Genomic DNA, 17,333 nt, shown 5'->3' on the forward strand with positions numbered 1-17,333 from the left:
CACCTGTACACACCTATACTATATGTCCTATAAATAAATCTACTGGAGTTTGTTCCACCTTTTATCAAAGTAGCGTTGGATGCGTTGTAGCTTGTTCCAGGTTCCTCTAAAGCTTCACTCGTACCTCCAGGAAGGATCTCTCCACCTGTTCACACGGTGATTTCCAGAGAATCTCCCTCAGCTGTGGCTTTTGCACAATCCAATCTCACAGATCAGTATTTGCAGATGAGCCGGAGGGTCAGTATGAAGTGGGTGAATCCTCAGGTGTCCGCTCTGTTTGACGGGGAAATCACACAATGGTAACCGCACATATATATCTGTATATAAACTCACCACCTTGCTCAATATTCCCAGGTTGTCTCCACATTGTTAATATCACGCAAAGATATCAAAGCTTCTTTCTTGAGACCGCATTTTCATCAATCAAACAATCAATATATTCAATTCAATTTATTCAGTTAAATTTATTCTATTAAATTCAATCAATTAGATTCAATCTCAATTAATTCATCAATATTCATCAATAAATTAAATTAATCATTCTGGATGACTCCTTGCATAAGCCCTTTCCCCAATGATGTCAGGACAGGTCCATCCATTGACCGTCACCTCTGGTTCGTACCTCATGTTAATTGATGAATCGCCGTCCTGTCCTAGGGTCATATCTGACATATTTTCCCATTTTGCCTGGTCTCCACAAATTTTTTCTTTGCAACCACTAAAGGCAACTCATCCTTCATTCGTGAGACAGCCAAAATGGATGGCAGATATTAAAGTTCTTTGGGAAAAATATCTCATCATTTTCCTTTTAATAGTACCCAAAATCTCTTGGCAATATAAATTTCGTAAAACTCCTGAAATGGGATTGTCAAATTCCTTCAATCATGCTAAATTTTGAAACTCCATCGCTTGTAATACCCAATTTATCCCATAGGGCTTGAAAGTTCTTTCCCAAGTTCATGCAATCATTCTGCATTTGAACCCTATGATATCATTCATAATAATCATCATGATTTTATAGTCATGGTCCTATCATAATCATCTATTTAAACGAACATTTCCTTTATCACCACAGCTATGTGGTATAATCAACAATAGAATAAAACTGTACATAGCAACAGGCTACCTCATGGCCACTTAGTATACCTATTGACAATAAGTCATAACAATATCGAATAATCATTGAACAATTCAAAACTCGCTTCCACTGCTCTAGCCGCAGCATCCGTGATATTTGTTTGCTCATTCCCTATTCCTGATTCGTCATCAAGGATCTCCATCATCACACAGCGTACTTAATTCCGCATTTTAATGAGAATTCAACAGGAATTTACGACTCAAAGGAAAAAGAACGAGCAGACCTTTTGCAGGATGATCGTTACAAAATCGTTACATATATTAAAGTATTTATAATGTCGACAAATCATATCTTAATTCTTGCAAGATTTGGTTCTTTGAATAAATCACAGCACCGGGAGAACCAGCTCCAAAAATGGATCTTTGTGTTTATTCAGCACCCTAGTAATTGGTTCTTTGTGTACTAATTACACAGCACCCAGGCCCCGCTCATATGGATCTTTGTGCAGCGCTACACAGCACCTGAGCAAAAGGGGTTTCATCTACATTTTCCCTATCTGGTGTACCATCCGTGATATTTGTCTGCTCATTCACTATTCCTGATTCGTCATCAAGGATCTCCATCATCACACAGCGTACTTAATTCCGCTTTTTAATGAGAGTTCAACAGGAATTTACGACTCAAAGGAAAAGAACGAGCAGACCTTTTGCAGGACGATAACTGGAATTAGTCGTGAAAATATATCCAAATACACAAAAATACACACCCACACAAATAAACAACATTTATTCCGTTTAACAGAACAAACATTTCCTCTATCATGACATGCATGTCTTCAAAATTATATGCCCAAGAGAAAAAGTAAAATTAATTAAAACTGCGGGCAGTGATGATCCGGGGACCATACCGCTCCATCCTGATTGGACGAGTGCGTGCCAGAGTCGTTAACAACGACAGTCCAGATCCGATTGTTCAAAATTTCAACTCAATCGATCGAAAAATGAACGCAGGGATGCATTTTAAAGGTGCAGTGGCACTAACTGAGTTGCCACGAATATGGCCATGAAATTGCCAATATGGCCATCACAAAATATTTTCCTTAATCAATTGGCTCATAGCATAACCAATCTGCAAGTATTTCATCCGAAGATGTGTCTCTGAGGACTTTTAATTAAATAAGTCATTTATAAATCAACGAGTTAATTTATTAAATGATTAATCAATAAATCAAAATTTTCCTTGACAGCCATATCACTCGGTCAGTGTCATGTCCAAATATCAGCTTCCTTACTCAAAAGGTGCCTGAGTTAATGTAATGTAATTACTGTAATAAGATTACTGCAATTACTGTAATGATTACTGTAATTACTGTAATTACCGGAACTGTAATTACTGTAATGTAATTACTGTAATTTAATAAGCAATGTAATTAATTAAATAAGTACTTCATTAATCGGTAATAATGAAATAATTCCTGAATTCTTATCCGATTCACTTAACATTTTGAGTGTCCCCAAAACGTTGGAGCAAAACGTTGCAACAACGAAAGTGAAACGTTGTAGCGACGTTGTGGAAACGTCAGCAAAACCCAACAAACAAGAACAGTACACATTTCCTGTAATTATCTCCCATAATCACAACAAGAACAGTACACATTTCCTGTAATTATCTCTCATAATCACAACAAGAACAGTACACATTTCCTGTAATTATCTCTCATAACCACAACAAGAACAGTACACATTTCCTGTAATTATCTCTCATAACCACAACAAGAACAGTACACATTTCTTGTAATTATCTCTCATACTCACAACAAGAACAGTACACATTTCCTGTAATTATCTCTCATAACCACAACAAGAACAGTACACATTTCCTGTAATTATCTCTCATAACCACAACAAGAACAGTACACATTTCCTGTAATTATCTCTCATAATCACAACAAGAACAGTACACATTTCCTGTAATTATCTCTCATACTCACAACAAGAACAGTACACATTTCCTGTAATTATCTCTCATACTCACAACAAGAACAGTACACATTTCCTGTAATTATCTCTCATAACCACAACAAGAACAGTACACATTTCCTGTAATTATCTCTCATACTCACAACAAGAACAGTACACATTTCCTGTAATTATCTCTCATAATCACAACAAGAACAGTACACATTTCCTGTAATTATCTCTCATAACCACAACAAGAACAGTACACATTTCCTGTAATTATCTCTCATACTCACAACAAGAACAGTACACATTTCCTGTAATTATCTCTCATAATCACAACAAGAACAGTACACATTTCCTGTAATTATCTCTCATACTCACAACAAGAACAGTACACATTTCCTGTAATTATCTCTCATAATCACAACAAGAACAGTACACATTTCCTGTAATTATCTCTCATAACCACAACAAGAACAGTACACATTTCCTGTAATTATCTCTCATAACCACAACAAGAACAGTACACATTTCCTGTAATTATCTCTCATACTCACAACAAGAACAGTACACATTTCCTGTAATTATCTCTCATAACCACAACAAGAACAGTACACATTTCCTGTAATTATCTCTCATACTTACAACAAGAACAGTACACATTTCCTGTAATTATCTCTCATAATCACAACAAGAACAGTACACATTTCCTGTAATTATCTCTCATAACCACAACAAGAACAGTACACATTTCCTGTAATTATCTCTCATACTCACAACAAGAACAGTACACATTTCCTGTAATTATCTCTCATAATCACAACAAGAACAGTACACATTTCCTGTAATTATCTCTCATAACCACAACAAGAACAGTACACATTTCCTGTAATTATCTCTCATACTCACAACAAGAACAGTACACATTTCCTGTAATTATCTCTCATAATCACAACAAGAACAGTACACATTTCCTGTAATTATCTCTCATACTCACAACAAGAACAGTACACATTTCCTGTAATTATCTCTCATAATCACAACAAGAACAGTACACATTTCCTGTAATTATCTCTCATAACCACAACAAGAACAGTACACATTTCCTGTAATTATCTCTCATAACCACAACAAGAACAGTACACATTTCCTGTAATTATCTCTCATAATCACAACAAGAACAGTACACATTTCCTGTAATTATCTCTCATAACCACAACAAGAACAGTACACATTTCCTGTAATTATCTCTCATAACCACAACAAGAACAGTACACATTTCCTGTAATTATCTCTCATACTCACAACAAGAACAGTACACATTTCCTGTAATTATCTCTCATAACCACAACAAGAACAGTACACATTTCCTGTAATTATCTCTCATACTCACAACAAGAACAGTACACATTTCCTGTAATTATCTCTCATACTCACAACAAGAACAGTACACATTTCCTGTAATTATCTCTCATAACCACAACAAGAACAGTACACATTTCCTGTAATTATCTCTCATACTCACAACAAGAACAGTACACATTTCCTGTAATTATCTCTCATAATCACAACAAGAACAGTACACATTTCCTGTAATTATCTCTCATAACCACAACAAGAACAGTACACATTTCCTGTAATTATCTCTCATACTCACAACAAGAACAGTACACATTTCCTGTAATTATCTCTCATAATCACAACAAGAACAGTACACATTTCCTGTAATTATCTCTCATACTCACAACAAGAACAGTACACATTTCCTGTAATTATCTCTCATAATCACAACAAGAACAGTACACATTTCCTGTAATTATCTCTCATAACCACAACAAGAACAGTACACATTTCCTGTAATTATCTCTCATAACCACAACAAGAACAGTACACATTTCCTGTAATTATCTCTCATACTCACAACAAGAACAGTACACATTTCCTGTAATTATCTCTCATACTCACAACAAGAACAGTACACATTTCCTGTAATTATCTCTCATAATCACAACAAGAACAGTACACATTTCCTGTAATTATCTCTCATAACCACAACAAGAACAGTACACATTTCCTGTAATTATCTCTCATAACCACAACAAGAACAGTACACATTTCCTGTAATTATCTCTCATACTCACAACAAGAACAGTACACATTTCCTGTAATTATCTCTCATAACCACAACAAGAACAGTACACATTTCCTGTAATTATCTCTCATACTCACAACAAGAACAGTACACATTTCCTGTAATTATCTCTCATAATCACAACAAGAACAGTACACATTTCCTGTAATTATCTCTCATAACCACAACAAGAACAGTACACATTTCCTGTAATTATCTCTCATACTCACAACAAGAACAGTACACATTTCCTGTAATTATCTCTCATAATCACAACAAGAACAGTACACATTTCCTGTAATTATCTCTCATAACCACAACAAGAACAGTACACATTTCCTGTAATTATCTCTCATACTCACAACAAGAACAGTACACATTTCCTGTAATTATCTCTCATAATCACAACAAGAACAGTACACATTTCCTGTAATTATCTCTCATACTCACAACAAGAACAGTACACATTTCCTGTAATTATCTCTCATAATCACAACAAGAACAGTACACATTTCCTGTAATTATCTCTCATAACCACAACAAGAACAGTACACATTTCCTGTAATTATCTCTCATAACCACAACAAGAACAGTACACATTTCCTGTAATTATCTCTCATAATCACAACAAGAACAGTACACATTTCCTGTAATTATCTCTCATAACCACAACAAGAACAGTACACATTTCCTGTAATTATCTCTCATACTCACAACAAGAACAGTACACATTTCCTGTAATTATCTCTCATAACCACAACAAGAACAGTACACATTTCCTGTAATTATCTCTCATACTCACAACAAGAACAGTACACATTTCCTGTAATTATCTCTCATAACCACAACAAGAACAGTACACATTTCCTGTAATTATCTCTCATACTCACAACAAGAACAGTACACATTTCCTGTAATTATCTCTCATAACCACAACAAGAACAGTACACATTTCCTGTAATTATCTCTCATACTCACAACAAGAACAGTACACATTTCCTGTAATTATCTCTCATAATCACAACGTTTCTTTGGTCCATTCGCAAAGCCAAAACGAACGACCACAGAACCCTCGCCATTAATATCTATTGTAAGCGTGCCAAATCAATAAGTATCAATTTTTTTCTATGAGCCTCGACCAGAGGGTGGTTGTTACTCACAAACACCCGTCGCTAGCTGTTCCATTGTCTGCCGATTCCCATTCTGCTGTTTTTGTCTCATAATCAAGATAAATTTGGACCAGCCCTTAAACTAACACCAAGCAGATCAATTTTTATATTTAACTATAAAATCATTTTCTCATTAATTCATAATCATAAAATCATTTAATCCGTGTCACCCATGCTATTTATCTAGCAAATTTCGTCAAAAAAAAACAAAAAAAAACACAACAGGTTTTAGTTATGGCGGGAAAACTGAAAAAAAATTCTCTATTTAAAACGGGTGTACACGATTGTACACGTGTACGGACCTTACCGACCCGGCAAACAAATCGCTTCATGCACATCAGTGGTGCGTTTCTTCGTGGTGCGTGTCAGAAGAATTACACAGCGCAGGAAAAATACGTATTTACAGAAATCGTTAAAAAAAAACTCGGATAATCGCTAAAATCGTTGTGGCCGGTGTACCATATTGGAAATATATATATATATAAATATAATTCCGTTTCCCGAGCAAGTCAAGTGCTTCGAACAAGTGCAAAAAAAAGTAGTACTTTATCCGTGTGCTGGTGGGTAAACGAGTGTACCGGCCTTACACGTCCTGGAAGCAGATCGTCCCATGGTGCACTCATGGCACGATCTTGCTCCCAGTTCATGGTAAGGCTTCTAATAACCAGCGTCGAACTGGCGCATCTATTTACACAGCGCAAAAATACGTATTTACAGAAATCATTTAGAAAAAAAACGAATATTTTGCTACAGTCGTTTATCGAAATCCCATTCGTGATGGCTCACGCCACCTATATCGCGGCATCGGTGCGCAAAGGAGCCCCAGATCACCTGCTCCCCCATGTATGTACCCATAACTTCCAAGTTCGTAAATCATATTGGGCAAGACAAGACACACTCACCTTTTAAAGAAGACTTGCTTGTACAATTGATCGCAGCGGTGCCTCCAAGATTGTCAGGGAATTTACTGGGGGACTCACAGGACTCCAATGACCGGAAACAGGTTTACAAAAGATCAAGACTTTATTAACTACTAGTTCACTTGTTTCAATATAATAAGGAACTACAATACCATAACGAATTTAGTAATTCAAGTCGTTGGTTCTTCCTCATTGGCCGGTGCTCTCCTGGCGCTGCTTTCCCGTTGCATACTCGTTCGTCCGTCCGGCAGATGTTCTCGTGGCAAGTCCTCGTTCATTCCATCGTTCCGTCGGGCAGGGCTTCTCAGGACAAGTCTCTTTACTCAACGTTTGCTCTCGTTATATCGCCAAGCTGGACTTAATCTCCTCTCCGCTAATGTCCCGAGGTCATGCATCGCACCGAGTCCTGGCATCATCTCGCTCCCCTCCTGCTGTGTAAATGGAAATCACAGCAGGGGGGGGGGGTGCTCTAGCCTGGGGCCTTGACCAGGTGTTTCAAGAGATTACATTGTTCATACACATAAAATGTATCTGCTTTGTTACCAGGTTAATTAATAGGTTACCAGGGCCAATCAATATGTTACACTGAGTTACACTTCCACAATACCAACAGGATTAGAACATCACTGGGAAACGCCGGGTACTCCCGCTAGTGCTAAATAATTGTGAATTACAAATCTTGTGTGTCCAAAGTGCTTTATCCCAACCAAATCATTGGGAATAATGAGGGTAACATGGACTCCTTATGGAGTCTCTCAATTTCTTTGTGGAGCTCTCCTCAAAATGAAATATCATGAAAACACCCAAAGATGTCAGGACCTTTACCTTGTGGACCCAACACCCTTTTACTCTGAAGGTCATTAGTGAGTCAGGTAGGTTTTTTTTATTTAAATAATCTGATATTAACTTGCTAATTGTCAAAAGACAAGCTAGTTTTCATAAGCTGAGATTCCAAATTAATACATCTTCCTTCAATCCGATTTTAACCACAACCTCTGTGACGTCTGCTCCATCAAGCCATGGTGCGGAGGTCGTGGTGTGGATAAACCAGCAATAAGTGGATTTTTCTTGACTGCTTTAATTGATTAAAGCTGCTGATTTCTTGACTGATTTCTTGACTGCCATAATGATATTTTTAATATGGTAAATGAAGAATCAGTGTATCATCATGACTTGCATAAACAGGAAAATAGTTGTGAATAATGACCTATAACTTGTATAAACAATCCAAATCCAAACCTTGGCCCCCATGGCGACGGCTGCAATGCTGACAGCTATCCCAGTCTCGTGGCCTGAATATCCAACAGGAATGTCCGTGAATTCATTCCGGTAGGTCTGGAGCAGACAAGGTTTTCCCAGTTCAATCAAACAGTTGAAAAATTAACTCGAATTAATTCAGAGAAGCAGACAATACATATCAATTGCTATCATAGTTCAAGGTTTACACCATTAGGTTAAGGCCTAGTGAACATCAACAGAGGAAGAATCTGTAATATGTAACATGCTTTAGCAGTTCGTCCTATGATATCTGAATCCCCTGTTCTTATTTTATGTGTACATCATGTTTAATTAAGAGCTCTTCTCCAGAGGAATAAATAAATAAAGCATACATATAAGTTAGTTTGAACAATTATTTTGTATCACAAACAGAACATTTTGTCATCTAGAAATGTGCTGGGATAAAAACAAGTCTTTCCTCTGCCATTTTCTGCCTATTATTGTGCACAAAGACGGAGTGTCATGGAATATGGCTCCCCCATGTGGACTGGTGCTGTTACTTCCCATCTGGTCACACTTCAGGCCCTGAATCTGTGTCATTGAAGACACAGATTCAATGACACAGATTCCTATCGAAAGGCCTTCTGTGTCATTGGAGTCTCAGGTCAGTAAGCCAAGTCTCAGGATCGTAGTAGTCATAAAACCCCCAAAAAGTTGTGGGTCCAGGCATGGGGAAATCTACTCCATGCTGATGAATATCAGTGAGCCATAAATGCATCCGTGGATGGAATCCATTTCCAAGGGGTTCATTGGCATTGTCGTTAAAGGTTTTAAAGGCTGTGTAGGTTAACTACAGTGTAGTAGCTGACACTTCCTTTAGCAGTGTTTCTGTTTCTTTCCCACAGACTGCATTTAAAGCCGGAAGTTTGATATACATATCCGTTAAGTTTATCCATTAACTATCAAGTTTGGTGAATTTCTGCCCAACCGCTTAGGAGATAGCGTGTTGGACAGACAGACAGACAGACAGACAGACAGACGGATGGACGGACGGCCAGAGCCAATTACAATATGCCCCTGTTTTTTTACGGCATTGCCTATAGGGCAAAGCCGTCGAGAACAGTGTTTGTCCGTCGTCCGCATGTGTGTATGTATGTCCCTTCAAATGTATACCAATCAGAGCTGAGGTTCTGGTCACATGACAGGGTGATGTGATTACGTCTGATGTCATTACGGCAGTACAGCAGCTGACTCTCCATACACCGCCATTTGATTCCAATTTCGTTCAGGCCGAACACATCGTCAAACCTGTCATATATCACAATTGCCATGCTCTACCTTTTGATTGTTAAAATGATCATCAAATATCGAAAGCATCGGCGTTACGGCTCTTGCAACAATATGGTATGTTAGTCTTGCAACAATGATTAGTGAATAATTTTAGGTATTTGAAGTAGTGATAAATGTAGGGGTGTACTTACTTTTTCCACATGCGAAATTTGCATTTATGTTTATTTAAATTATACAATGGATTACAAAATGTAAATGTTTCATGATATTTGTTATATTATATCACCTTTATCTATCAATATTGTTGAAATGAAGATCAAATAGCTGTATGTTGAAATATGTTGAAAAAGTCAAAACTTTACATGGGGTGTACTTACTTTTTCACGTGACTGTGTGTGTTTGTGGTTTATAATATTTTACAAGCCGAGCTATGCCACTGTTAGACTTCCAGTCTTGTTTCAAAAAGTGTGGGGATAATAAAATGAAGAGATAACTTAGTATACAGACCATAGCCTCTATTAAATTAGCCTCTTTCAATCCCTAACTTCTTTCCTGAAATTCCTAGTCGTGAAATTCCTAGCAGTGTTCATTTGCTTTTTACCGTGTACTCCTCTCTCCTCCCCCAGCCCACACCTTTCCACAGATCTACCGACGTCCCTGTTCTCTACTGTTGTTGTGCTTGTGTGCTTCTCTTGTCTCCCACTCCCTTCATTGTATGTTTTATGTGTCTGTGCATGTTTTCATGTTCAATGTGTTAGCTCTTACACAAGCCTCGATTCTCTATACAAAAAAATAAAAAAATAAATTGGATACTGTGTTGTATTTGTAATATGCAAATAATGAAATCTGCTCTCCTCTGATGAACGAACAGTGGTATTTAAAGGAAAGATTATTTGTATTAATGAAAGAAAGGGTGATACAACGCCATGCCTGCGAAGCACCAATCCGGCAGTTTATAGTCAAGCCAAGACTCAAAGGTACATACCTCTGCACCACCTTTTCATGACAGGAGATCCACTATAGTATTACAGAACTTTCCTGCAGAATATCAAAATCTACTTTTGGGTCTTCACACATCATGACCTAAGTGAGTCTTACCTGAATGACTTTGAGGTTTACGTTGCTCAGGTCTAGTGGGTAAGTGCTGGTGCACTGCAGGAAGCAGAATTTGGGGTTGAGCGGTTTCACCAAGTTGTACACCCGACGCATCGTGTCCATATTCTGCATGCCGCTTGAGATCACCATTGGACAACCTGCCAGCATTGGAGTACAGAAAAGGCATTCAAATTTTTGTGAGCTAGAGCAGAAGGCCAAAAGAGGAAATTTTCAAACAAATCAGCACCACAACTTAAACAAGAGCCAGGTTAACCTCAGCCCAATTGACATGTTAAATTGTATCACAATCACATACTTAGTTGATGATAGTAAGTGAGCCAGGTGAAGTATGCAGGTTTGAGTAGCCTCCATGATTATTGTGCATAACTCGTCTGATCTTAAGTATATAAAAAAATTTTTTTTCGAATTTTCACCTCCTCATGATGACTTAACAGTCGGTAACAATAGACATCGAAAGGGGTATTTGAATTGCGTAAACTAGCAAAGTACTCGTCCTATGGGCGATCTTGTTCCAAGCATGCAACATGTTCTTCTGACACATACCTTTATTTGGGTGGTGTATAGGAAACTGACAGCTGCGTCAATCGTTCCCGAAAAAAATTAATAACCCGGGTTACTTGCATGAATCAAAAACACAGCTACTGCTTATAATTCAAAAGACCTCACTGCACTGGAAAATGTGGGGACAGGAATACTATACTATAAAGGGCGGGAACTTGCAATACCCTCTCCCACCTGGAGGTAGTGCTACACGATACACATTTACATAGAGAATTTGCATTCCCCCCCATCTACTCCTCCAAGACCACCGGCAAAGATAAAAACATGCTATCATGCTGATCCTATGTAGCAAGTCTGGATGTAATTGGGCCCAGAATTATAGGAGGAGTAGCGCGACAAACAAACAAACACACAAACAAACACCGGTCCATGAATTATAGTAAGGATACGTTCAAAGGGGATCAATGTGCTCGCTCGCTAACTTCTCCAAAGGGTGTTTGGCTCATATGCAAACTCAGCCCTCTGTTTGGGGGTATTCAGACCATTAAGGTGGGGGTATTCAGAGGACACGGTTGTTCATGACATCCTGACGTCACAGTGTTCATGCTAAACGATAGAACTGTTCAATTCAACAACTTCTTCATTCTCTTCAATTTAATTCTTCCTTCCAGATATTCAAGACATTGACCCCCCCATCCAAAACCATGATCTCTTCTACTCGTGTTAACCCCCACCCCATCCTCACTTTCCTCCCCCTCCCTCCCCACCAAACCCAAATTTTCAGTTTTTCCTTCTTGAGAGTTTTCTTCTCTATGCATCTTGGCCAACCCCTGCATCCTCCGCTAAACCCCATCCTTATGGGAACTCCAAGAGAGTGCATGAATGATAACTTTTGAAGATATTTAAGGTGGTGTTCAACATCAAAACCACAGAAAAGCCTTACCAAGGTGGCGGCACGCCATCTTGGTCCACCCGCTGTCACCTCACAGGGGTCTTAAGCCACCATTTTGTTTTAGCCTACTCAAAAATGCCTTGACGTGGAACACACAATTTTGGTGAAACTTGGCCACAAGCTTAATATCTGATGCCTAGCGAAGGTGTATTGACCGCATCATAAACTGCACTCATTAAGCAGGTCGACGGGGTGGGGAGGGGAGGGGGCAGGAAGGGGTTTGATGCCCCAAAATAGCTATTTGCTCTCTTCTCTGAAACTACACACAATTTCAATGAAACTTGATCACAATCTTCATCGCCCGTGATGTACCAACGTTTGTTCACGGCATTAAAATATCAGTGTCTGTGGGGGGTTTGAGTGACTGTGGCTCCTGATCCAGGTGAGCTTCAGGACCCGCGGTCCTATATTTGCAGGCACCGTGGTCCCCTTTTTGAAGCAATGTTTTATGGCCGGATGCCCTTCCTGCCACCAACCCTGTTAGTCACCTCTTGCAACACACAGGGAATTACCAGTGAACTGGTACTCAATTTGCCGACCTCGGAGGGATGACACAGGCTGAGTAAACCCCCTGTGTTAATTCAGCGATCGACCGGGATTCGAACCCAGGATCCTAGGTTATCCCAAGCCGGCACCCTAACCGCTAAGCCAACACCAGGCTGACCTGTGGACGTGTGGCTACCACGGAATATAAATGGAAATGTTGTAACGCACAATCAGTGCTAATTCCAAAAACTGGACCATTTTGAGACGTTAGCTCGTAGAAATGCAAAGTAAGTTGAGCACCGACTGGTAAAAGTGTGTATGAGCTTACCCTTACATCCAGAAAATACGAACAAAGGAAGTACATTTCAGGGTTTGAATACTTATTTGTTTGCCATTTGATACCTTTCTTTGCTGTAAACTCCAGCTGTCTCAGGTTATTGGCATCTGCAGAAGCGACTTTGATGAATGGAACACCCAGTCCATGCAGAAAGTCCACCGATGCCTGCAAACAAATTTTGGGAAATGCAGTGAATATTGATAAAGAAGACGAGATACCTTTCTGTACCTTTCTGTCTTATTAATGCGTTCATTGTCATTCTCCTCATCCATTGTATTTTGCCCATCTGTTCATACAACCGTATCCTTTTTTTTCCTTTTTTTGTATACAAGATCGAGGCTCGTGAAAGAGCTAACATATATCACACAAAAAAATCAAACCGACACATAAAACATATAATAAGGGGAGTGGTGGACAAGATGGGGAGAGAGGGGGGAAGCACACAAACACAACATTTGAGAGCAGGGACATCGGGAGATCTGTGGGATGGAGAGGGCTTGGGGGGGGGGGGGGGAGGCGTGGGAAGGGGCAGGGGTTGGGAGAAGTACAAAACACATGGACACTGCAAGGACTTCCAGGAAAGAAGTTGGTATTTAAAAAAGCGGATCTGGGGTGAATTAACGGGGGTAGAAAAGATCAAGGTTTTGGTTGGGGGAAGATAAGAGATGGTGGTGAACAGCTGTTTTAAAGACCTGGAGGGAGGAGTGGGATTGAAGGGAGTGGGGGAGTTTGTTCCAGAGGCGGGAGAAAAGAGGAATGAAACAGTGAAGGTGAGCAGAGAAAGCGCTTTCTTCAACGAAGAAGAAGGACACAGGCCTGGAGACAGAGGAACTGCACTTATCAATGCTTGATCCAGAAGACTGGAAACTGCGGATCAATGTCACCTGAGTTTTCCCTAGGAGCCGACTTAAGAAGAGGACTTGAGAATAAGAAGTTGATACAACAGAGCATAACTTGGTTACCTCGTCCCAGGCGGAGGCTGTGAAGAAGATTCCAACTTCTGCGGCGTAGCGCTGCAGCTCCCTATATTGGTCATGGCTGAACTCCAAGTGCTTCTTGTGCTCGCCGTAAGTCGGACCCCACGAGTTGGGCGAGTTGTATGGCCGGACCAGGGCAGCACGATTGAACCTCAGTGTGATCTCGCTCTTCTGGAACTTGGCACAATCAGCGCCGCAATCCTGCGAGGAACAACCAAAGACTTGATTTGTGAGGAATGAAGGTGTGACTACTTTGTGTTTTCGCGTGACGACATATTCATATCATGTGCACAAAAAAAAAAAAAGGAAACGATTTATAATGTCAGAAGGGCAGGTTTCCAAATGATCGTGTCAAAAGCGCTCTAGTTTCAGTAGGGCAAACCTGGATTTGAATCCCATCCCAGCTATAAACTTTCATCCTGCTATTTCACAGGCAGGGGTGATCCGTCAATGTGTTTGCTGCTACTCAGATCGACGTTAAATTGGGACTTTCCCACCTGCCTGTATTAGTTGGTGGACGTTGACGATCCCACGGTGTCCTTCGAGAAGAGATGGGCTAGTAATCGCCAGCACCGTGGCCAAAAATTATACCAAAATATTCCTTCCCTAACCTAATGTGGCATTCCCCCTTTTCCAAGGGAACAAAGTGCAAAAGGGTCAGCCCCCAAAGGACAATACGCCCCTTATCTGGGCCTGGGGATTAGTAATAGGCATAGTAGTCGTAGTAGTAGTAGTAGTAGTAGTAGTAGTAGTAGTAGTAGTAGTAGTAGTAGGAGTGCCAGACCACCGCTATCGACCATAAGTATCCTTCCTACATTGGTGAGGTGGAGCTATCACTATAATCCATCCTAGATTGGTGAGGTGGAGCTACCACTATAATCCATCCTACATTGGTGAGGCGGAGCTACCACTATAATCCATCCTAGATTGGTGAGGTGGAGCTACCACTATAATCCATCCTAGATTGGTGAGGTGGAGCTACCACTATCATCCATCCTAGATTGGCGAGGTGTGGAAACCACTATAATCCATCCTAGATTGGTGAGGTGGAGCTACCACTATAATCCATCCTAGATTGGTGAGGTGGAGCTATCACTATAATCCATCCTAGATTGGTGAGGTGGAGCGACCACTATAATCCATCCTAGATTGTTGAGGTGGAGCTACCACTATAATCCATCCTAGATTGGTGAAGTGGAGCTATCACTATAATCCATCCTAGATTGGTGAGGTGGAGCGACCACTAGAATCCATCCTAGATTGTTGAGGTGGAGCTACCACTATAATCCATCCTAGATTGGTGAAGTGGAGCTATCACTATAATCCATCCTAGATTGGTGAGGTGGAGCGACCACTATAATCCTTAGGTGTCCTTCCTACATTGGTGAGGTGCAGCTACCACTATAATCTTTATGTGTCCTTCCGACCTTGGTGAGGTGGAGCTACCACTATAATCCTTAGGTGCCTTTCCTACATTGGTGAGGTGGAGCTACCACTATAATCCTTAGGTGTCCTTCCTACATTGGTGAGGTGGAGCTACCACTATAATCCTTAGGTGTCCTTCCTACATTGGTGAGGTGGAGCTACCCCTATAATCCTTAAGTATCCTTCCTACATTGGTGAGGTGGAGCTACCACGATAATCCTTAAGTATCCTTCCTACATTGGTGAGGTGGAGCTACCACGATAATCCTTAGGTATCCTTCCTACATTGGTGAGGTGGAGCTACCACTATAATCCTTAGGTGTCCTTCCTACATTGGTGAGGTGGAGCTACCACTATAATCCTTAAGTATCCTTCCTACATTGGTGAGGTGGAGCTACCACTATAATCCTTAAGTATCCTTCCTACATTGGTGAGGTGGAGCTACCACGATAATCCATCCTAGATTGGTGAGGTGGAGCTACCACTATAATCCTTCCTAGATTGGTGAGGTGGAGCTACCACAATAATCCTTATGTGTCCTTCCTACATTGGTGAGGTGGAGCTACCACTATAATCCTCAGGTGTCCTTCCGACATTGGTGAGGGGAAGCTATCACTATAATCCTTAGGTATCCTTCCTACATTGGTGAGGTGGAGCTACCACTATAATCCTTAAATATCCTTCATACATTGGTGAGGTGGAGCTACCACTATAATCCTTAAATATCCTTCATACATTGGTGAGGTGGAGCTACCACTATAATCCTCAGGTGTCCTTCCTACATTGGTGAGGTGGAGCTACCACTATAATCCTCAGGTGTCCTTCCGACATTGGTGAGGGGAAGCTACCACTATAATCCTCAGGTGTCCTTCCGACATAGGTGAGGTGGAGCTACCACGATAATCCTTAAATATCCTTCATACATTGGTGAGGTGGAGCTACCACTATAATCCTTAGGTATCCTTCCTACATTGGTGAGGTGGAGCTACCACTATAATCCTTAGGTGCCTTTCCTACATTGGTGAGGTGGAGCTACCACTATAATCCTTAGGTGTCCTTCCTACATTGGTGAGGTGGAGCTACCACTATAATCCTTAGGTGTCCTTCCTACATTGGTGAGGTGGAGCTACCCCTATAATCCTTAAGTATCCTTCCTACATTGGTGAGGTGGAGCTACCACGATAATCCTTAAGTATCCTTCCTACATTGGTGAGGTGGAGCTACCACGATAATCCTTAGGTATCCTTCCTACATTGGTGAGGTGGAGCTACCACTATAATCCTTAGGTGTCCTTCCTACATTGGTGAGGTGGAGCTACCACTATAATCCTTAAGTATCCTTCCTACATTGGTGAGGTGGAGCTACCACTATAATCCTTAAGTATCCTTCCTACATTGGTGAGGTGGAGCTACCACGATAATCCATCCTAGATTGGTGAGGTGGAGCTACCACTATAATCCTTCCTAGATTGGTGAGGTGGAGCTACCACAATAATCCTTATGTGTCCTTCCTACATTGGTGAGGTGGAGCTACCACTATAATCCTCAGGTGTCCTTCCGACATTGGTGAGGGGAAGCTATCACTATAATCCTTAGGTATCCTTCCTACATTGGTGAGGTGGAGCTACCACTATAATCCTTAAATATCCTTCATACATTGGTGAGGTGGAGCTACCACTATAATCCTTAAATATCCTTCATACATTGGTGAGGTGGAGCTACCACTATAATCCTCAGGTGTCCTTCCTACATTGGTGAGGTGGAGCTACCACTA

The 17,333-nt window shown here is 40.4% G+C and overlaps 2 protein-coding genes across 2 annotated transcripts in view; one reads left to right on the forward strand and one right to left on the reverse strand.

Annotated features, from left to right (window-relative positions):
• Positions 1–17,333, forward strand: part of LOC137427663 (N-acetylneuraminate-9-phosphate synthase-like) — a 247,858-nt gene that overhangs the window by 43,494 nt on the left and 187,031 nt on the right. The window lies entirely within an intron of this gene.
• The window catches only part of LOC137427662 (N-acetylneuraminate-9-phosphate synthase-like), a 444,861-nt gene that overhangs the window by 12,557 nt on the left and 414,971 nt on the right, over positions 1–17,333 (reverse strand). Inside the window, exons 3-6 of the mRNA XM_068117294.2 lie at positions 14,122–14,337; positions 13,225–13,324; positions 10,866–11,020; positions 8,499–8,594 (exon numbers count right to left, since the gene is read on the reverse strand). Coding sequence (XP_067973395.2) covers positions 8,499–8,594; positions 10,866–11,020; positions 13,225–13,324; positions 14,122–14,337 — 567 coding nt within the window. The remainder of the gene's footprint in view (positions 1–8,498; positions 8,595–10,865; positions 11,021–13,224; positions 13,325–14,121; positions 14,338–17,333) is intronic.

The sequence above is a fragment of the Myxine glutinosa genome, chromosome 5 (genome assembly GCF_964187855.1).
Source record: "Myxine glutinosa chromosome 5, kmMyxGlut1.1, whole genome shotgun sequence".
In the NCBI taxonomy this organism is placed as follows: Eukaryota; Metazoa; Chordata; class Myxini; order Myxiniformes; family Myxinidae; genus Myxine; species Myxine glutinosa.